The sequence below is a fragment of the Equus przewalskii genome, chromosome 3 (genome assembly GCF_037783145.1).
Source record: "Equus przewalskii isolate Varuska chromosome 3, EquPr2, whole genome shotgun sequence".
Lineage (NCBI taxonomy): Eukaryota > Metazoa > Chordata > Mammalia > Perissodactyla > Equidae > Equus > Equus przewalskii.
In genome coordinates, this window is record NC_091833.1 from 53,865,112 (window position 1) to 53,887,642 (window position 22,531).

At 40.7% G+C, this 22,531-nt stretch overlaps 1 protein-coding gene across 1 annotated transcript; it reads left to right on the forward strand.

The window, feature by feature from the left end:
• Positions 1-275: 275 nt before the first annotated feature.
• Positions 276-22,198, forward strand: LOC103541572 (placenta associated 8). The gene is made up of 5 exons (XM_008508408.2): positions 276-502; positions 11,361-11,502; positions 13,257-13,381; positions 17,741-17,856; positions 21,924-22,198. Exons 2-4 carry the CDS (start codon positions 11,391-11,393, stop codon positions 17,843-17,845), a joined length of 342 nt encoding a protein of 113 aa, XP_008506630.1. The 5' UTR covers positions 276-502; positions 11,361-11,390; the 3' UTR covers positions 17,846-17,856; positions 21,924-22,198.
• Positions 22,199-22,531: the final 333 nt, after the last annotated feature.

The window sequence follows — 22,531 nt, forward strand, 5'->3', positions numbered from 1 at the left end:
AAGCAGGAGGCAAAGAAAAAAAAAGGAGAAATGGCTGATTAGGTATGGAATTCCAGACAGCCTGTTTTCTCCCAAATACTGTCTACAAGCTCCTCAACCAAAGATGGCAAGAAATAGACACTAAGTCATAATTACTTAGTGTATTAAAGGGAGAAAGTAAATTTTTTAAATTGGTAAGCTCTGCCAGGCATGTAAAACCAATCAAACTATCTAACGAATCAAATCTCTTCCCCCCTAAAAAGATACATGAGTGCACCTAGCACAACGTAGAAGGCACATACTTTTTCTGGCAAGAATCACTTTCATTTTCAAGAGAATAGAAACTTATCTCGAAAACATTTCTATCTCAGTTACACTGGCCAATAAAAACCCGTGAATCTGTTCTTTACCCTGCATACAGAAATGCAAACTCACTTCTTCTCCCCTTCAGTTATCTTTCACGTCTAGTGTGATTGTCTCCCAAACCACAAGATACTTCTTACTCGGGACCTGTTTCTTAACTGTAAGTACTTTAAAATTGTGCCCTTCTTTAAAAGCTTATCTTAGCACTGAAAAAAAAAAAAAAAGGTTTTCTTTAAAAGTATTTGATTTTCTTGTTTTTATTTCTAACATGCTGTGTTTTGAGCTTCAGCTGAAAGACCAATGTTTTCTTATCTAATTGCTTTAAATTTAGTCAAGTTCAACAAGTATATGCCAAATGTGTTAGGTGCCACGTTTTTCACGGTAGTGTAAGATAGCCTTGAATCCTCTGAACTACTGCTTTCAGCAGGAAATACATATGCGGTATTGTGCTTACTAACTTGATCATTAATTTCTTTCTTTATTTCGATACATACGAACGTTTACTTGTGCTGGTCTAATTTGTTTGTGCTTTGAAAATATGTCACTTGATTTTGTCCACTTGAAATGTTTAGAAACAAGAGATGGGATTTTGTAGATTTAGCTAAGGGATCATGAGAATCCTTGAATTTTCAGTGTGAAAGAAAGAAAAACAGACTAAAATGTTTCCAAATTAAATTCTGGGGTTTCATTTATGTCCATAAAGAAAGGGGTTACCCTTCTCATCTCACATTCGATAGCTTATGAAATAAGAGAGTAAGAAATGGAAATGTTTCCATCAAAGCAAAAACATTAAAATGTAACATCAATAAACACTAGACAGAAGAGGAAAATGCAAGCAATGGATTTAGTACTCAGACTGATTAATATTAATAAATATTATTAAGCTTCCTCAAAAGTGAGGTATTCCAAGGCAGAGGAGACAGACATAAGTTTAGTTCTAACTAAGACTAACGTATAAAGTTAGGATATTTAAAATGTGAGCCAAAACCTACAAAGTTTCCTGGCATTGAGGCCATTCCATGAAAGGAAGCTTCTAAAGAAAGGAGTTGTGGGCCTGGCAACGTGGCCGGGTGGTTAAAGTTCCGCGCTCTGCTCTGGCGGCCTGGGTTCACAGGTTCAGATCTTGGGCACGGATCTACACCACTCATCAGCCATGCTTTGGATGCATCTCACATAAAAAAAATAGAGGAAAATTGGCATAGATGTGAGCTCAGGACAAATCTTCCTCACCAAAAGAAAAAGAAAAGAAAGGAGTCATAATGTCATTCTTCAAAGCTCATCCACCAAGATTTCCATTGCAATTTCTCCTGCCTCCATTTTTCCTTCTTCCTGAGTGGTCCCCCGGCAACTTTTTTCATCACTCTCTGCTCCTGTGGGATCAAAGATGGCAGGAAATGAAACAGCTGTGTGGTCTCTCAGCGACGGGCAGAGCTACCGGCCGTGGAGAGGGACTTGCAGATGTCTCCTAACCCCTACCAAACCTAACACAGGCTTTTACACACATTGGGCGCCCGATAAATGTTTGCTGAATTGCATTGCATCTGTAGTACTCATAACAGAAAAGAAATTAAAAAGCCCAGGGCCATGGGTTACAAGGTGTGCTGTGCAAAGCCTCCGGCATTGGAATCTCCTGGGATACCAGGGCTCTGTGTGGGCAGGCAGAGAAGGGGCAAGCAGGACTAGTTCAGCCTGTGCCCCTGGGACATGTCGGAGGCCCTGGCACAGGTTGCATCTACCAGGAGAAAGGAAAACCATTTTTCTCATTCTCACCAAGCTGTGTCTACACAGAAGTGCCACCTTTCTCTACTTCACTTGGTACCACCCTATGGCATAGGAGCGGCGGTTTCCTGGACCCCAGCCCGTCCCATCTAAATCACAATCGTGGAGGATAGTGCCCAGGAATCTGCATGCTCTCCGTGGCTTTTATGCACAGTCAGGTTTGAGGACCACTGAATAGGTGAGACAGGATTGCAGATAAGGCCCAAGAAATTCTTAGAAACATCACTTGGCACTAAAGAGATTTCAGGGAAGTTGTTTGTTATCTGTCCCCCGCTCCTACTGTGGATCTCTCACCTCAAATGCCTAAGGTTAAAACTATTGGATGCTTCACGCCTGAAGCAAAGAGAATTGCACTTGTTGGGACATTCAGCATTCCTTTCTGTTTTATATTTTGTTGCAACTTAAAGGATTCCCGGAATTTTGAACTGATATTTAACCGGAGAGCTGCGTAACAGTGAGCACGTTTGCTTCCTCCTCTCAGTTTATAACTATCAAGCTATCTTTCCCCGAGTAAGAAATCTCACGTGAGAGGTTACAAGACCCTTTCCAGAAGAAGCTAAATTGGTCAGACGGAAGTTTGGGACGCTGGTTCCTCTAGTTCGGCTGGGCTGGGCTGGGCTGGGCTGGGCCGGGCTGGGTATAGCAGCCTTCCCCACCACTGTAGGTACCCTTCACCAGAGACTAATAACTCCTAACCGCGTGAGAAACCTCCCAGGGCCCCACGCTCTGCTCAGTTCCCTGTGTGTAAGTTTATAAAAAGCGTCCGGGCCCCCACAATTTCCCATATTCAAAGAGGAAGTTGGAAGTAGTGAAAGAAACGGAAACCTAGAGCTTTGACTGTTGGGCTGAAGACTGTTCAAGCCACTACGCTACGGAAATAAACTTTTGATGAAAATAACAATAATAAATTTTCACATGTTGAAGTATACAGGCAAGCCGTTCCGGTTTAAATCTGATTTGGCCTAAAACTTGTTTTTCCCGGAGCAGCCTGACTTATAGCCCACAGAACATGCATTGCACATCTGCTTCCAGCATTTTCCCAAAGCAAAGAATGCACTCTTTAAAGATAGGGATTCAGGTCTCACTTCTCTGACGCCAATACCAGGACTTCTTTGAAGATAAGCTTTTCTTTCCAGAGAACCAAGGTCAAGTTGACCTGCTGTGAGTGTGCTAAACTGCAACAACACATTTCCTGGTGACTCTGGGGGGGAAAAAAATTGTATTCCCGTCATGCTTGATGTATGTTCTTTGCTCCGAAATGGTATATAACCCTGCCATAAACCACACTTTCCCGACCACTTTCTTCCCCAGGGAAGATAACAACTTCTGGGCTAGTCCTCAGCATTAGCTCATTCAGTATCTTTCTTATCTATAGATTGATTCTTGGTTATTCGCATCGACATTTCCATACAAAGTAACTGGCGGTCAGCACATGGATATTTCGGATGAAGCTGCTTGCTACAGAATAGACAGATTACTGTTGACCCGACTTCAAAGGCACTCAGAGAATGCTCAGGTCTGAAACTGCTATGAGGGCTAACAGCAGCCTATCTGAATACACAAATCCATACAGCGTTACAGTGAGCGAGGCCAGGCAGGCGAAGCAAAGGATGATTCTATAATTGCAGGAAGTTTTTATTCTGAAATCTTCACATTGCTGTCATTATATTAAAAATCACAGCGGAGACCTGAAAAATAAGTCAGTTAAATGAACATGTTCTTCCTCTGACAGAGACTGTGGAAAGGATATTCATTCAATCACTTAGCTGGTATTTATTGAGATACCAACTGGGTGCCAGGCCTTGGCTAGGGGCTAAGGGAAAAAAAGAAAATACAAACAGCTTTAGGATAATCAGCATGACGTCTTTACTTTTTGTTTTAGTCACTGAATCTGCTTTTTGTTTCCAAAATGAGTATTTCTTGTATTGATTATAAAAGGAATAATGTTAACTGTAAAAGATTTTTTCAGACAATACACAAAATTATAAAGATAAAAGTAAAAAATATCTATCAGCCAAATATCAAACCCAGAGATAACCACCCAGCATTCTGTTGTATAGTCTTTCATAACTTTTTCTGGTATTTGACTTTTTAAAGGAAATTTTGAAATATACACTTATTTTAGCATTTCCTGAAATGCCTCTTCTTCCTGGGCCCCAAATATGGGAAGTCATCACCCAAAACTATGGTTTCTATCATTTTAGAATTGGAGTTTGGGATCTGGGGAAGAACTGGACGCTAGTATGTCTGGCCATCTGAAGGCGTCCTGGGAAGAATGGCCATTGCTTAAGTGGTTCCCACGTAGCTTCCGATTAAGAAGGGAAATGGGCATTTGCCCCAGAAATAGAATCTAGGGCCCACTAACAGGTGTAAAAATCGGTCGGGAAGTGATAGTTTCTGTCTTACTTCCCCATCAGAAGTAAGCTGCGCAGCCCACACCATCTGAAAACTTTTTTAAACCTGTGAACGGCTGGCGAGACTGGGCGCGCGGCGGGCGGGCGGGCAGGTGCGGGGAGGGAGCGGCGCCCCACCGTGTCCCCGACCTGCCCGCCCGCCCCCGTTCCCCGCGCGTCCCGCCCGCCGCGCGCCCGGCGGCCAGGGGGTCCCGCCGCGTCCGACGGTGGACCAGCCCGGCTCCCGGCGCCGCGGCCCCGCGGGCAGCCCCCTGGCGCTGGCCGGCCCCTGATCGCGCCGACCCTGCCCGTGGGCTCGGCGCCGGCTGCCCTGGACGGTCCCGGGCACAGCGGAGACGTGAGCGGACGGCGGGACGCGGGTGCCCGTGGGAAGACACCTCCCGCGCCCCGCCGCCGCTCGCCGTCACCAACCTGAGCGCCTAGCGGTCGGAGCCGATGAGAAGCCCACCGCGCCCTCCGCCGGCCCCCGCATCCGGGGAGGCCGCCCCTACCCCGTGCACCTAAACGGGGGCAGCTAGGCTCTCCGCGCTCCAAGGAGAACCGGAGGCTGCTCACCAGCACAGGGGTTGACAGCTCGACTCCCCCTGACGCCGACCCGCCCCTCCCCGCACACTCGGTCCTGCCGGGTCTCCGCCTCCTTGACCCTGCACCCTGGAAGGGAGCCGGAGCACGGCGCGCTCGGTTCCCGTCGCTCCATCACCCGGCGATTCTACCCTGCAGGCCAGGCTCCTCCTCCCCACGCGGACGCCCGCGAACGCTGCGCGCCGGGAGTGCTCAGGCCCCTGGTTTTGTGTTGGTTTCCTAGAACCTTCTTTCGCGTTGTTTTGTGACATCGGCAATGGTTCGCCTCTCTCTTGTGTTGTAAAAGAGCAGTAAAAGGCCGTCATGGTACCTCTTTAAAAATAAGGCAAAAATCAAAACCAAAAACCGCTTCCGTGTAAATCAAAGAGCAAACCTAATAAATTTAAAATAACTTTCAAGTACTCTGAATGCACTTTATGGTATTTTATATAAAAAAGAGAAATTTCTTTAGAATATTGCCTAAGAATTATAAGGGGGAAATGCACCCACGGTTCAAAAATATTATAATGGCTTTATTTACATTGTGTACTACTTGGATTGGGGAATGTATTTTTACAGCGTTTTTAACATTATTTTTGTAGTTTTCACTCTAAATCCTATGAGGCTCGCCTCTTCCCATATTCCTTTTTGTTTCGTTTTGTGTTTTAAAAAAATAATTTTAGATTTATTAAAAATGTAAAATTAGCACACAGACAGCAAGTAAAAGATGTTGGCCAGGATGCGGAGAAATTGGAAACTTCACACAAAACACAGTGGTCTTGGAAAACAGTTTGAAGCAGTTCTTCAAAATGCTAAGCATGGCCTTGGTAGTATAGTGGTGAGCACACTAGCCTTCCAAAATGCTGAACAGAAAGTTACCATTTCGACCCAGCAATTCCACCTCTAGGTATATGCCCAAGTGAAATGAAACAAATGTCCACACAACAACCTGGACACAAACAGGAGCATTATTCATGATAACCAAAGAGTGGAAACAACTTAAATGTCCATCAACTGATAAATGGATAAACACAAAATGGTATATCCATACAATGGAATATTATTCAGCCATGAAAAAGTACTGATACATTCTACAACATGGATGAACCTTAAAAAATATTATGGTAAGTGAAGGAATGAATGTCTAGAATAAGTAAACCAATAGAGACAGAAAGCAGATTAGAGGTTGTTTGGAGCTAGGGGAGGTGAGGAGAAATGGGGGTGTTTTAGGGGAATGTGCTAAAATATTCAAAAATTAGATTATGGTCATGGATGTGCAGCAGTGAATATACTAAAATCGCTGACCTGTACATCTTAAATGAGTGAATTTTGTGGTATGTAAAATATATCTCAATAAAGCTATAAAAAAAAAACAGCACACAGAGTTCCCATATACCCTTCACCTAGTTTTCCTAATTCTTTGTCTTTTTTTTTTTTTTTGAGGAGGAGGAGGAGGAGGATTAGCCCTGAGCTAACATCTGCTGCCAATCCTCCTCTTTTTCCTGAGGAAGACTGGCCCTGAGCTAACATCCGTGCCCATCTTCCTCTACTTTATATGTGAGACGCCTACCACAGCATGGCTTGCCAAGAGGTGCCATGTCCGCACACGGGATCCAAACCAACAAACCCTGGGCTGCCGAAGCCGAACGTGTGCACTTAACTGCTGTGCCACCGGGCCGGCTCCCCTAATTCTTAATGTCTTATATAACCACACTACAAATAGTGAAACCAAGAATTTAATGTTGATAAACTACTAACTAATTAATCTACATATGTTATTCAAATTTTACCAATTGTTCCACCAATGTCCTGAGAAAGAAAAGAGCAGCCCTGGCCATCAGGAGCTGGCCTGGAGATATGTGCGAGGCTTTGGTGTTGCTGCAAGCTGGCCTGGTGCTCACACCAGGGTTTTGTTTGGGTTTTTTTCCATTGAGATATAATTGACATATAATATATTAGTTTCAGGAGTACTACCACATAGTAATGCAATATTTGTATATATTGCAAAATGATCACCACAATGTTTAGCTAACATCCATGACCACACAGAGTTACAAACATTTTTCCTTTTTTTGAAGAAGATGAGCCCTGGACTGACATCTACCGCCAACCCTCCGCTTTTTGCTGAGGAAGACTAGCCTTGAGCTTACATCCGTGCCTATCTTCCTCTACTTTTTTATATGTGGGACACCTGCCACAGCATGGCTTGACAAGCAGTGCATAGGTCTGCACCTGGGGTCCGAACTGGTGAACCCTGGGCCACCAAAGCGGAACGTGCACACTTAACCGTTGTGCCGCCGGGCCAGCCCAAACTTTTTTTCTTGTGATGAGAACTTCTAAGATCGACTCTTGTAGCAACTTTCAAATATACAATACAGTATTATTAACTACAGTCACCATGCGGTACCTTACACCCCCAGGACTTATTTATTTTGTAACCGGAAGTTGGTACCTTCTGACCACCTTCACCCATTTCAGCCACCCCCAGCTCCCCGAGTCTGGCAACCACCATTCTGTTCTCTGTTATCGATGAGCTCAGTGCTTGTTTTGTTCTGTTTTGTTTTAGATTCTACGTATTAGTGAGATCACACGTATTTGTCTTTCTCTGTCTGAGTTATTTCACTTAGCATGATGCCCTCAAGGTCCATCCATGTTGGTGATCACACCGGGTCTTGACGTTCTCCTCTTGCACACAAATGGTTTCACAGAGCATCAACATCAGATAAGGCTACTCTGTGACCCTGACCATCAAGATAAAAACACTGGCACTCCATAATGATATTTGAACTCAGATGAAGTTTAAACATTATCTAAGTCACAAAAGACCAAACACTTCCCTTTCCTGGCTAGCATGAGAGACTGCTGCTGTTTTACCCACTGCCGCGTTACCTCCCTATAGTGAGCCCTCTCTATAGCTAAGATTTATTAATGCAACCAACTATAGAATCGACTCCACTTTCTGGAGCATCTCTACTTCCTTGATCCTCCTCCAAATCACCCAACCAAAGCCTAAATCCTGTGAAAAGTCTTTTCTACCATCCTCTGACTGAGACACCCCGAAGTTCCCCCAGAGTGTGCCTTCTCCCTTGCTACAACAAGTAATGAATCCAACTTGTTCAACTACAGATGTGTTCTTCATGGTCTCTGGCTCGAGAGCACTGACAGTCTCTTTTCTGTTCAGGAGTCATTTCAGGATCCCAAATTGCATTTGGTTGCCATGTCTCCTTAGTCTCCTTCCATCTGGAGTATTTCCTCAGTCTTTATTTGTCTTTCATGATCTTGACACTTTTAAAGAGTATCGGCCAGTTATATTGCAATATATCCCTCCCTTTGTGTTTGTCTGATACTTTCTTGTGATTAGATCCTGATTATGCATTTTTGACAGGAATAACACAGAAGGGATGTTGTGTCCTTCAGTGCATAATAATGAAGAGGCACATGATGTTGATATGTTCCATTACTGGTAATATTAACTTTGATCACTTGGCTAAGATAGTGTCTGCCAGGTTTCTCCACTATAAAGTTGCTGTTTTCCCCTTTGTAATTAGTAAGTAACCTGTGGGGAGATACTTCGAGACCATGTAAATATCTTGTTTCTCATCATACTTTCAAAACCTACTAATTTTAGCGTCCATCCATGAGTCTTACCTACAACAAATATTACTGTGGTGTTTGCCAAATGGTGATCTTGTATTTCCATCATTTCTTCTACATTCATTAATAGGAATTCTACCATAAAAAGCATTATCCTTTCTCCCTCATTTTAAAATTTATTCTTTTATTTACATCAGTATGGAATCATGGAAACTTATTTTAGTTGATGACGTATAATCCATTATTACCATTCTTTTGTTGATCAAAATGTCTTAGATTTGGCCATTGAGAGAGCCATCAAGTTGGCCCTGAGGTCCTGTCTCTAATCCATTTTTGAGCCCTTTTTTACTGTTTGGTCCCACAAGATGTTCCAGGCTCTTCTTGTCCTTTCCCTGCCCCAGGCCTGGAGTCAGTCATTTCTCCAATGAACTCTAGTTCTTTTTTGTAGGAAAATGGTATGTAGAAGCCAAGATTTGGGCACAAGGTGTGCTCATTGATACTGGGTTGTTGTCACTTCTAGATCCTCTCAATGGACAGACCTAGGAAGTATGTTTATGTATATGCAAATATCTGTATCAACGTGTGTGTGTATGTAATGTAAAGCTGTTATTTGTTGCCTCAATGGCTCCCTGAGTTCTTGTTTTGAACTTTTATCTAGTTATTGCCCATTTCTGAGTACTCAGCCCAACATGTGTGTTCATAAGCTTTAACAGGACCTCCCCATCTTACCCATCCCTCCTTGCTGTGTTGACCTAGGTACTTTCAAATTACCCAGTGAGAATGTTTCCTGAATGCCACAAGCTACCTCACTTATGACCCTCAATAAAGGCATTTGCCCATGGGGTCCTTGCTCTGCTCTATCCCTACCTGCAGTTACCAAACTTCAGGCTTTTGGGTGACTTTGTGTGACCTTCTGGGCATGCCATGCTTCCCTCTTTATGACCTGTGAGTAGAATAAATCTTTTAATTAATTAATTAATTACATTTTTTGGCAAGGAAGATTGGCCCTGAGCTAACATCTGTGCCAATTTTCCTCTATTTTGCATGTGGGATGCCTCCACAGCATGGCTTGACGAGCGATGTGTACATCTGTGTCTGGGATTCAAACTCATGAACCCTGGGCCTCCGTAGCAGAGCACACGAACTTAACCACTATGCCACTGGGCTGGCCCCATCCGGTTGGTTTTAATTATCCATTTATGGGTTGACTTGATATGTGAAATATTAGCACAGTTCAAAGAGTCAGAGCCATACAAAAAGGTATGCTTAGAGAAGTGTCACCCCCATCCCTACTACTCCATTTCCATTCTCCCAACCTTTCCCCCATTTACTTGGAACGTAGCAAATTTCAGTTGTTTCTGCTTTATTCTTCCTGTAATTCTTATTGCACAATTGAACAGATACAAGTATGTTTTCCTGTATCCCTTTATTTCTTACATGAAGGATATCCTACAATAGATACTCTTTTGTGCATTGCTTTTTTCACTTAACAGTATATCCTGGAAATCATTCCATATGAGTTTATAGAGATTGTTCTCGTCCTTTTTTTTTGATAGCTGTGTAACACTCTGTTGTGTGGATGTACCATGGTTTATTCAAACACTCTCCCATATAGAAGCTTCTGGATTATTTACAATATTTTGCAAAAGCAATGCTGCTATGAATAACCTCATGCATATGTGTTTTGGCATTGTTGGAGGTATAGCTTCAGGATAAATTTCTAGAAGTGGGATCACTGGGTTCAATGGTAAGTGCATACATAGTTTGTTAAGCCAAAATTCCTTCCAACAACAGAATGGTTGTACCAGTTTGCATTCCCACTAGCAATATATTAGAGTGCCTGTTTGTCAAAGCCTTGCCAAAAGAATGTGCATACTTTTTAATTTTTGCCAATCTGACAAGTGTTTAATTTACATTTCTTAAATCTTGAGTGAATCTGAACTTTTCTTTTTAATACATTAAGGGTCGTTTTCATGTGTTCTTTTGTGAATTATCTGTTCTTCCCTTTTTGCTATTCTCTCAACCTTAGGGCTTTTCAATGTCTCTCATTTTAGAAGTTTTTTAAAATGCTTAAAGCCAGATTTTGTATTCTTTGTTTTGTACTTATAATAATTTTATGAAAACTTAAAAAAATACATGATGCTTGCATACTACACTTGCTAATGGGAAGGGAAGTACCTAGAGCTATTTTCTGATGGTAATGATGTTCAACAGATACAAACATTTAAAAGAACATTTTTAAGCTTCTTCATTCTTTATAAAAAAAAATTAAACTGGTTTTATCCTCATCCAAAATAACTGAGCATCCTTTGCATGAGGCCATTTTAAAGAAGCCTCTTCTCCATCATTTGCTACTTCTGACCTTTATCACACTTTGGTCATTTGTTGCCCTGTCGTGTGTGGTTACTAGGATACAAGGTCTAAAAACAGTACAAACCACCCTTTTCCACTCTCTTGCTCCAAAAGAAGCATCTGTTCCTTTAATCAGTTCAGTGAATTCCTTCCCCCCAGGGGCCCCAGTCCTCTGGGAAGTGGAGATAGAGATTGTGTTCTTCCAAGATAAACAAGCGACTTGATCTAAATTGCCTCACTCACCTGCAAAGAGAGTGCCTCAAAACAGGCTTCCAAGAGCAACCTCGAGGCAACTTACACCAACTTTCTCCTTTTCAGATCACAGCCATTTAAGACCCTGCATCGAAAATGCAAACTGCGGCGCCAGTGGTCATTGTGACTCAGCCTGGAAGTGGTCCTGTTTCCCAAACCTCCAACTGGCAGACAGGCATGTGCGACTGCTTCAGCGACTGCGGTGTCTGTAAGTGCTGGGAAAAGTGCCCCCTGAGCTGGGGGAGGTGGATCACTGAAGACCACACCTTCCCCCGTTCTTCCCTTACGGACAGTAAAAGTTCCTGACCTACTGCAGAGCACCTGCCTGTCAGGCAGCGAGGATGTTCAGAAAAAAGGCCCCTGCTGATTAGAGGTTGATGCTTCCCCAGCTCTTCAAAGAATAGTCTTACTCCTCAAATAAGTTGTGGGCTTAACAGTATAAAAGCTGATGATTCTAACAATGAACAGTCCTGGCCTAATGATTATAAATAGACCATACATTAAATTAAAAGAGATATTTCAAGTCTAACTTGATTTAAAAAAATGGAACACTTTTCTTGTCACACATAAATTAGACTCACTTTCTGGTTATATTGTGCCCAGTGCACCACGGAGAGTTTTTGTCCATGGTTTCAGCATGAGCTCAGAGAAGAATTATTGTAACTTGTACATTTAGGCTTTTTATATATCTGAGAATAAAGAATTCTAAAGGCAATTAGCTTCTCATTGGGAAAAATATCTCTGACTCTGCTTTGTTCTTTTTTTATGAGATCTAAGTGAACGTGGGAAAGGAAGTTTGGGGGCGCGATGGGGGTGTCAGAGAGGATCAAAGCACTTTGTTCTCGACACCAACCAAGAAACAAATAAACCTGCCTACAAAAAAATTTCCTCTGAAGTTTATTTGCCTGCTCAAGTCTGCATAGTGTTCTGAGACAAGGAAAGAAAATACATTAACCTTTAACGTACCAGTGAAATTGAAATTTGGAATGGAGTAGATAATTACAGTGAAAAACATAGAGGGAAATCATTCCCTGGGAAATGGAATAGTTGGGTCTGGTTATTCACTCTCATTGTCTTGCTGGATGCCCTGGGGTGATGGCTTACATATCTAAGGGCATTAGTTCAACATCTACAAATCATAGGGATAATTAGACTACATTACTAAAACCCTCTAAAGATGAACATTTTAATCTTCCGGCCACCAGTGAGTGAATTATAAGTTCTAATATGAGCTTAATTGCTTCAAGGCAGGGTTTCTTAATTGTAGATCTGACCAAATAATTCAGCCTTCTTGCAGTATTTCAGTGGTTCCTCCTGACTTTCATAACCACCTCTGAGCACTCACAGTTCTTCATCGTCCCATCCCCAACCTGCCTCATCCTCTGGCTTCATCCCCATCCCATCCCTGGCTTCCAGCCATATTGAATGAACACCAGCCATTGCCAAGACTTTCCAAGTTATCTCAAAGAGGCTCTTTTCCCTTTTGTCCACCTGTAAAATTCCTAATTATCTTTCAATATTTGGATCAAGAAGCATTTCCGTCTCTGAGCCTTGAAGTTCCCATTTCTGTGGGGGGCCCCTTGGCATCTTAAGTAACTTTGTGTTGGGGAAATTTTCCTACTACCTGACTTCCCGACCAGACTTCAGAGAGAGGCATTGTCAGTACTGAGGATAATCTCTGGAATATGGCTCACTTTCAGTGAATTATTCAATAAATGGATGAAGGTAGCACTACAAAAAGCATACATACTTTCCAAGGTGCGTTCATTCCTGAAGTGATTGGGTGAGGAGAAAGGAGAAGCTGCTGCAACACTGAACAAAAGCATTGAGGATGGACTCAGCAGCAGGGTATGTGGCAAGGGCCTCATGGTTTGGACTGTCGAAATTCATGAAAGCAAACTAACTTTCAACTGTAGTGGGGGCAGAGTGGAGTAACTTTTCCCTCTGGTTTCGTGTGTCCAGGTTTCTGTGGCACCTTTTGTTTCATGTGCCTTGCGTGTCAAGTTGCATCTGATATGAATGAATGCTGTCTCTGTGGAACAAGTGTCGCGATGAGGACCCTCTACCGGACCCGATATGGCATCCCTGTGAGTCTCTTACAATATTGTATCATTGAAATATGCACCTGCATTCAAAATAGTTGTTATAAGCATGGAGGCCATGGGGAGGAGTTTCCTAGCGTGTGCAACCTTGTATTCAGTTGATGTAGCAATAGATTCTCTAGTTATGTGACCTCCTTCTGGGTTTCTGTTGAAAACCCTAGAAAATAGACAACTCATATTTGCAACATATGTCAGACAATGGAAGAGGATTATTCAGAACCTATTATGCCCCAGATACCTTACATATGCTACCTCACTTGATCCTTGCACCATCCCTGTAAAGTGGGTAGGTCCACCACATCTTCCAGAGGACTTTAAAGTTTTAAGAGGTGGAGTAACTCACCCAAAGATATGCACTGGTGGTAGAGTCAGTATTCAATTCTAACTTTCCACGCGAGCATGCTCTGTTCCACCATAAGCATCACTGTATGTAACAGGAGAATGTATTAGTCAGGGTTCTCCAGAGAAACAAAACCAGAAGGAGATACGGATGATGATATAGGTAGATATGGATATAAATATAGATATAGATGATGACACAGGTGATGATATAGATAGACACAGATATGCAAAGAGAAAGATTTTAAGGAATTGGCTCATTTGATCGTGGGGGCTGGCAAGTCCAAAAAGCAGGGTAGTTTGGCAGGCTGGGCAGAGGTGCAGTCGGAGTCCCAGTGCAGCCTCCTGGCAGGATTCCTTTTTGCTCGGGGGAAGTCAATCTTTTCCTATTACGGCCTTCAACTGATTGGATGAAGGTAATCTGCTTCACTCAAAGTTTACTGATTTAAATGCTAATCTCATCTTAAAAATACTTTCACAGAAACATCTAGAATAGAGTTTGGCCAAATATCTGGTTACTGTAGCCTGGCCAAGTTGACACATAAAATTAACCATCACAGGGAATAAATGAATAGGCAGAATATTTTAGGAACTTATTTTATTTCATTGAAATTATTTTATTTTTTCATTTAAAAATATTTATTCATTTTTTAATTACCAAATAATAAATGTTATAGATAATTTTATGACAGATTCAAACACAGAAGTATATAAAGAAGTGAAAATCTAACCTCTTTATGCCCAATTCCACTACTCAGTGATAAACTTTATTAATAATTTAGTGTGAAATCTCTTTCAGGTTTTTTTCTATGCCTATAAGGCATGTAAACAGAGATTAGATGTAGCTATAGATATAGATATCCACACATGGGGTTTTGGCTTTGCTGGGCTCTTTTGTTTTATTTTTGTTTTTAAAAAACGAGATTAGGGGTCTGTCCAGTGGCACAGCCGTTAAGTTTGCACGTTCTGCTTCGGTGGTCCAGGGTTTGCCAGTTCGGATCCTGGGTGCAGATCTACACACGGCTTATGAAGCCATGCTGTGGCAGGTGTCCCACATATAAAGTAGAGGAAGATGGGCACTGATGTCAGCTCAGAGCCAGTCTTCCTCAGCAAAAAGCAGAGGATTGGCGGCAGATGCTAGCTCAGGGCTAATCTTCCTTAAAAAAAAAGGGGAGGATTATACTATACTGTAACTTGTTTTCTTTTTTCCACTTAACATACAGTGGACCCACTATATTTTGGCAATACAGATTCTTTTTAATGTCTGCATAGTATTCCATCACATGGCTAATTTACTTAATCATTTCCTTATTGATGAAAGGTTAAATAATATTGCAGTTTAAATAGTTGTGCATATGATTTTGCATGTGCACTGGTATTTTTGTAGCAGTGTCCTAGATTAGATTGATAGATCATAAGGTATGCACATTCAAAATGTGAAAGATACTGTGAAATATTCCTCCAAAAAGATTGTATATTATAGTCCATTAACATTATATGTGTGCCAGTATTAGGTAATATTTTTTTCACATTTTGCCTATGAGAGAGGCAAAAATTGTATTTCATTGTTGTTTTAGTTTAATTCTTATTAGTTAGATCAAGCAACTTTTTGAAAATTTATTGTGCTTTTGCATTTCTTATATAAATTATCTGTACATATCCCTTGTTCATTGTTTTATTGGGTTCTTTGTCTTTTCTTTCTGATTTGAGGGAGCTCTTTTATTTATTATGCTATCATTGTTTATTATGAAAGTTAGCAAGTTTTTTAAAGGCTTAGTACATAATTTTTTTAAATGCTTCTTAGGAGTTTGAAAATTTAGTAACAGTCTGAAACTAAAACTTTATTTGGTTTTTACAAAATTTGGAAGATTGGATGGAAGAGGAAGAAATGAAGGCACTCTAAAGAGCTTATCTTGTTGGACATTGATAAATAAATTAAATTTTTCTCTTCATTTTTATAAAAACAAGCTTATTGAGTTATAACTGACTTACAATAGACTACATATATTTAAAGTATATAAGCGGTAAGTTTAGACATACGTATGTACCCATGACAACGTCCTCACAGTCAAGATAGTGAACGCATTCATCACCCCCAAAACTTTACTCACACCCCTTTGTAACCCTTCTTTCCTGCGTCTCCCCTCTTCCCCAAGTAACCCCCGACATGCTTTCTGTGACTATAGATTAGTTTGCATTTTCTACAGTTTTCTATAATAGAACAATACAGTGTGCACTCTTTTGTCTAGTTTCTTTCTCTTGGTATAATTATTTTGAGATTCATCCAAGTTAATGTGTTGCATACACTTAAAATTTGTTAAAAGGGTACATCTCATGTTAAGTGTTTCTAACACAATAAAATAAAATTAGAAAAAATATATTTAGATGGCAAATAAGCACATACAAAGATGTTCAACATCATTAGTCATTGAAGAAATGCAAATTAAAACCACAATGAGATACCACTACACACTTACTAGAATGGTTAAAATTAATCAGACTAAACTCCATTAAGTGTTGGCAAATATGGAGGAACTGAAACTCTCATGCAGCGCTGGTGGGAATGTAAAATGCAGTTTCTTAAAAAGTTAAAGATGGGGGCCGGCCCCGTGGCCAAGTGGGTAAATTTGTGCACTCTGCTTCGGCGGCTGAGGTTCACGGGTTCAGACCCCAGGTGTGGACCTCCTCCACTCATTAGCCATGCTATGGAGGCATCCCACATACAAAGCAGAAGACTGGCACGGACGTTAGCTCAGGGCTAATCTTCCTCAAGACAAAAAGAAAATAGGAAGATTGGCAATGGATGTTAGCTCAGGGCAAATATTGCTCACAAAAAAAAAAAAAGTTAAAGCTATACCTACCAATTGACCGAGCCAGTCTACTCCTAGATATTTACCCAAGGAAATACATATCCATGCCAAGACTTGACAAGAAACATTCAGAGCAGTTTTGCTTGTAATAGGCAAAATCTAAAAACAACCCAAACGTCCCCCAGCAGGTGAGTGGATAAACAAATTATGATATATCCATATAATTGAATACTACTCAGCAATAAAAAGGAATGAACTATTGATACACCCAACAACTTGGATGAATCTCAGCATAAGTATAATTTTAAGTTGTGGGTAAAAATTAAAGGGTAATCACCAATAGGATGAAAATAAGTTGGGGAACATCTAAAACTACTAAAGAGAACAAAAGGAAGAGGAAAGAGCTATAGTTATATGTCATTTTGATAAAATCCATATTCAGTGCTTACATTTTGATGCCTGTGTTTGCTCTTCAGAGCTGAGTCATGTAGTGGCCTATGATTGCTTTTCCTGCTAAACTTTGTTTTTCCTAGTATTAATAACTCTTGCCTTTTTCATTAGGAGTTTTCCACTTACCAATGAGTAATTCAACTCCAAACTCCTTCCCAGTTTTCTAAATCTCTTCTCAACACATTCAACAACACATCAGGATTCTACCATTTTCGTCTTCTTGATGAAATCGCTCACTGACCTGCTACTCTTTGAACTAGTTGCTCTCCAGTCCTGGAGCTTAGCTCTCACCCTGGGATCTCCTCACCATGACCCTGGAGATTGCATGAGCCTCTCAGCTGTGTTGGACTCCTATTTCCTATATCCCGTCTCTTCTTCTTTCTTGGTTTCCTCCCCCCTTTTGGTGGAGGCATCCTCTTAGAAGCTTCCTGAGACAGGGAAGGGGTGTGGGAGAAAAGAATTTTGAGATTTTACTTCCTGAAACTCTATTTTACTCTTATATTGATAGTTTGGTTGGATATCTTCTATTTTCAATATTACAAAGTATAGGAAACATTTGATATCATAAAAAGAGACAGGAGTTATAGGAAAAATTAATTAACATTTTCTTAAATGTATCCATCCAAACTCTGAATTCAAAGGATCAGCACCTCCTACTTCTCTTCAAAACATCTTGAAAATCCACAAGCGTTAATTCTCAAATAAGTGGATTTTACATTTCTATTTTTTTTATATTTTCAAACAGGGATCCATTTGTGATGACTTTATGGTGACCCTTTGCTGTCCTCAGTGTTCTCTTTGCCAAATCAAGAGAGATATCAACAGAAGGAGAGCGATGAATATGTTCTAAAAAAATTAATGGTAAGTCCCAGCATCCATGGATTTTTTAGAAATAGAATTAAGGGCTTTGTAAATGATGCATTATTTTGGATAATAATTCAATAATAACAATTCTTTAAGTCTTTCAAATATCTTAATATAAAGATTGATTTTGATTTCTTTTCATGGAGAAGACAGCTATATTAGCTTGTGTGGGCTGCCATAACAAAACATCACAGCCTGGGTGGCTTAAGCAAGAGGAATGTATTTCTCACAGTTCTGGAGGGTGGGAAATCCAGGATAGAGATGTGGGCCAATTCAGTTCCTCAGTGAGGGCTCTCATCCTAGCTTGCAGATGGCCACCTTCTTGCTGTGTCCTCAAATGATGGAGAGAAAGTGATCTTATGAGGACAGTAGTCTCATCAAGGAGGCCTCACCTATTATCTTCCAAAGGCCCCACCTCCTAAAACCATCACATTGGGGGTTAGGGTTTCAATATGTGAGTTTTGGGGGGACACAAATATTCAGTCCATAATAATAGCTCTATCTTTTGAAACCATATTTTAGTAAATAAAGGGACAGTGACTTTTCTAGGCTTCTCCCAAATTCTGCTGGTGTATTAAATGAAGCACTCACAACTTGTAAAATACCAGAGTATGGTGAGATACAAAAGAAGTGTACACATGCTCCCTTCCAAGACAAATTGACAAAAGACACTGGTAAATTACAAAGTAGTAGAGCAAATGAAAATTATATATTATGTATTATTTAGATTGATTGTGGCATAAAGCATTTATCAATCATGAGGTGAAGTTAAACAGATAAGTCCTATTGGAGAGGGTGAACTTTGGAAAGAGTGGATACAGAATACAAAATATTTGGAAATGTGATATAGAATTTCGCCATCTGAAATTCGATCAAGTCATTTCCAACTAATTTTTCCACGAGTCTCAGAATTAATTACTGAAGATGTAGTAAAGTAGACATCAACATGATTTTTGTCAGTCTTGTCTAGAATATATCTTAAGTATGGAAAGAAAACAATTTTTCCATTCTTTGCAATATCTCACTTCCTTTCTCAAGTGAATGAGAACTCTGTATAAGTTAACAAAAATAACTCTTGGAAGATACATATTAAAAAGGCATTTATTTAGCAAATAATGTATCAAGTACCTAGTGCTATGCAGGAACTGCTAGGTGCTGTGGGAGTCAAAAGTAAATATGCTGGTTCTCTTGTCCTTAGAGACTTTATACTCAAAGAGAGGGGATTAGAGAAGTGCTTAAATAAATTAATGCCTTTAAACAAAGTGCTATTTTATGTTCAGAGGAAGAAAAGATCATATTCTGTGAGATGCATAACTGAAAGTTTCTGGAAAGAAGTGGTTTTTGATTCTAAAGAGGAAGTATCAGCGTCACAATGGGAAATAGCACTGAAATTGTGATAATCCAAGGATTTAATGAAGAGTACTCACAGCCCTGTGGTCTAGCAGTTAAGATTGGGTGCTCTCACTGCCATGGCCTGGGTTTGATTCCCAGTCAGGGAACTACACCACCCGTCTGTCGGTTGCCCTACTGTGGCGGCTATGTGTTGCTGTGATGCTGGAGCTATACCACCGGTATTTCAAATACCAGTAGGGTCACCCATGGTGGGCAGGTTTCAGCAGAGCTTCCAGACTAGACAGACTAGGAAGAAGGACTTGACCATGACCACTCTGGCCATCCACTTCCCAGGGGAAAAAAAACTGGGCGTGAAAACCCTCTGAATAGCAGCAGAGCATTGTGTGATATAGTGTTGGAAGATGCGAGGTTCAGCTCTGCTCTACACAAGGTCACTAGGAGTTGGAATCAACTATGATGTGAGGTGTAGGGAAATGACAAGGGATGGTACAGCAACCAGGGCTAGCAACAACTGAACTGTTACCACCCCTAGGCCTCAGGCAAGAGAGGAAGGAGCAGTTACGTGAATCCCAAAGGAGAGACCTGTGTGAAGCCCACCTTGCGAGGAACAGTAACCTCTCAATAACCTCTCAATAGAGAGACAAGAGCAGCCTGAGGCAACCCCATACGATAGGAAGGAGTCAAGGGAAAAATTACCCTGACCTCACTTTCCGATGTCCTTCTGGGCTTCCCTTTGGTTGAACCCACCAGGAGGGCGGAGGGCAGAAAAGTATTCCTGTGGTCCCCAGGTCAGCCTCCCAGGGCACAGAGCAGAGCAGACAAGGGTGGAAATGGATCAAATGGGCAAACAGACCTGTGACACAAGATGTGATCTTGATTGATTAATAGAAATGCATGTTGCTTCTAATCAGCAACAACATCAGGCAAACTAAGGAGGCAAAAAAAGGGAAAACATCTTTATCAGCTTAGGTCCAACTTGGTGGGAACATATGATCTAAGTAGGAGAATAATGAGAACTGAAAGATTTTAAAAAGTGAGTTGGGGGCTTTGGCATGCAATGTCACGAACACTAGGCTAATGATTTGGCCTTCCTTTTTGGTAAGCAATGGGGAGTTACTGAGGCTTTAAGTAAGGGAGTAAATAGAGCTATACTTTAGGAAAACCAATCTGATAATGGTATATAGCACAGACTGGACAGGATGAGGTCAGAAGCAAAGATGTGGAGTTAGACCATTTCAACACTGTTCATTTAAACAGATAGATGAGACAATTTGGATGAAATATCTACTCACACATACATAATAATGAAACATGACATCTGAACTATTTTTTTTCTTAACCTCAGAGAAATGATCTTACTGTTTCTTTGAACTGGTTTGAAGTAAAATAGCTTTGTGGTCTTGACTCTGGCTCATCAACTTGGACCCTCCATCATTCAATGACAATAAACCTTTAGATATACAAATACCTGAAATGGAAGAATTAAGACACAAGGATCAAAGAATAACATGATTTATGTTAAAAAAAAAAAAATAGATTGAGACAAAAGGATATAGGAACCAATTGAAAAAGCTCCCAATAGCCAATACTGGAAAAATTTGAGTAACAAAATAAGGTAGTATTGGATTATAACCCAAAGTGTAAAGTAAATATCTATGAATACATACCGATATAAATAAATGATTAAATAAATAAATGGGGTAGAACAAATTTCCCAGAAGTACAGAAGAATTCCAAATAATTTATGTAGATACTCCTCCCTCAAGGTGATGGAGCGTAATTCCCCACTCGTTAAGTGTAGGTTTGCATAGTGACTTCCTTTCAAAGAGTCTGGTATGAAAAGGAGGGGAAAGGAACTTGACAATGGAGAAAGCTGGAAAAACTACCTCAGCCAGGTGATCAAAGTTAACATCATCAGTGATGTCATGTTGACAGCAGGGACCGCTGAAATGATGGGATGAGAATGGCACTTTGCCTTTGTGGGCTTCCTCTCAAAACCCCCGAGCTCCAGTCTAACCATGAGAAAAACGTTAGACGAACCCAAACAGAGACCCATTCTACAAAATACCCAAGTAGTTCCTCAAAACTGTTAAGGTCACTCAAAACAAGGAAAGTCTGAGAAACCATCACAGTTTAGAGGAGCCTAGGGAAACATGACGACTCTGCATGTGTGTGCTGTCCTGGATGGGATCCTGGGACAGAAAAAGGACGTTAGGTAAAAACTGAGGAATCTAAATATAGATTTTGATTAGTAATAATATATCAACATTCGCTCATTTATAGTGACAAACCTCCCATAGTAAGATGTTAACCAATAGGGAAACTGGTGCAGAGTATATGGGAACTCTCTATACTATCTTTGCAACGTTTTGGTGAATATAAAATTCTAAAATTACATGCTTATTAAAAATAAAAAAGTTGGGCCGGCCTGGTGGTGCAGCAGTTAAGTTTGCACGTTCCGCTTTGGTGGCCTGTGGTTCACTGGTTCAGAGCCTGGGTGCGGACATGGCCCCGCTTGGCAAGCCATGCTGTGGCAGGCGTCCTACATATAAAGTAGAGCAAGATGGGCACGGATGTTAGCTCAGCGCCAGTCTTCCTCAGCAAAAAGAGGATTGGCAGCAGATGTTAGCTCAGGGCTAATCTTCCTCAAAAAAATAAATAAAAACGTAGATTGAGAAAATTCCAACCTATTCTTTGTGTATGCCTTCTAGGTGAAGCGCTCTGATGGAAGCACCTAAAATCAGCAGGCACCTCTTCAGCTTGAGTACTTCTCTACCTTTTGCAACTGAAATATGATAGATGAGTTTAATCACAACGATGGGGTAAAAAAAAAAGAAACTTTTACTTATTTTAAATGAATATTCCTTTAGTTTTGCTAAATGGTCCAGCTTAGTTTCTCCTTGCTTTCATATTATTATATTTTCTGGCTTATAAATTTTGTATTACATTTAAAATATAAACCAAATAAAGGATTTTACTAACATGATTCTGTTTCTTTGCTCTTAATAAAGTGTCTTTATGGCATTAGTTAATGTCAAGGGTCAATCTCATAATTTTGTTCATTTTTCTATTAGAGCCCTTAGCAAATTAATCATCGTTGTTTTAAAAGTTCCTGATAATTTCTGATAATTCCAACATCCCTGCCATATCTGAGTCTGGTTCTGACGCTTCATTTGTCTCTTCAAACTGTGTTTTTTCTTGCTTTTTATCATGGTTTGTTGTGTTTTGGTTGAAAGCCAAACATGATGTATCTGGTAATAGGAACTGAGGCAATTAGGCTTTCAGTATAAGAATTTATATTAATCTACACAGGAGCTGG

Excerpts from the sequence above, each read along its gene's own strand:
- LOC103541572 (XM_008508408.2), top strand. The coding sequence starts at position 11,391 with ATGCAAACTGCGGCGCCAGTGGTCATTGTGACTCAGCCTGGAAGTGGT. Across the intron at positions 11,503-13,256 it reads CTTCAGCGACTGCGGTGTCT|GTTTCTGTGGCACCTTTTGT; the intron begins GTAAGTGCTGGG and ends TCGTGTGTCCAG. Across the intron at positions 13,382-17,740 it reads GGACCCGATATGGCATCCCT|GGATCCATTTGTGATGACTT; the intron begins GTGAGTCTCTTA and ends ATTTTCAAACAG.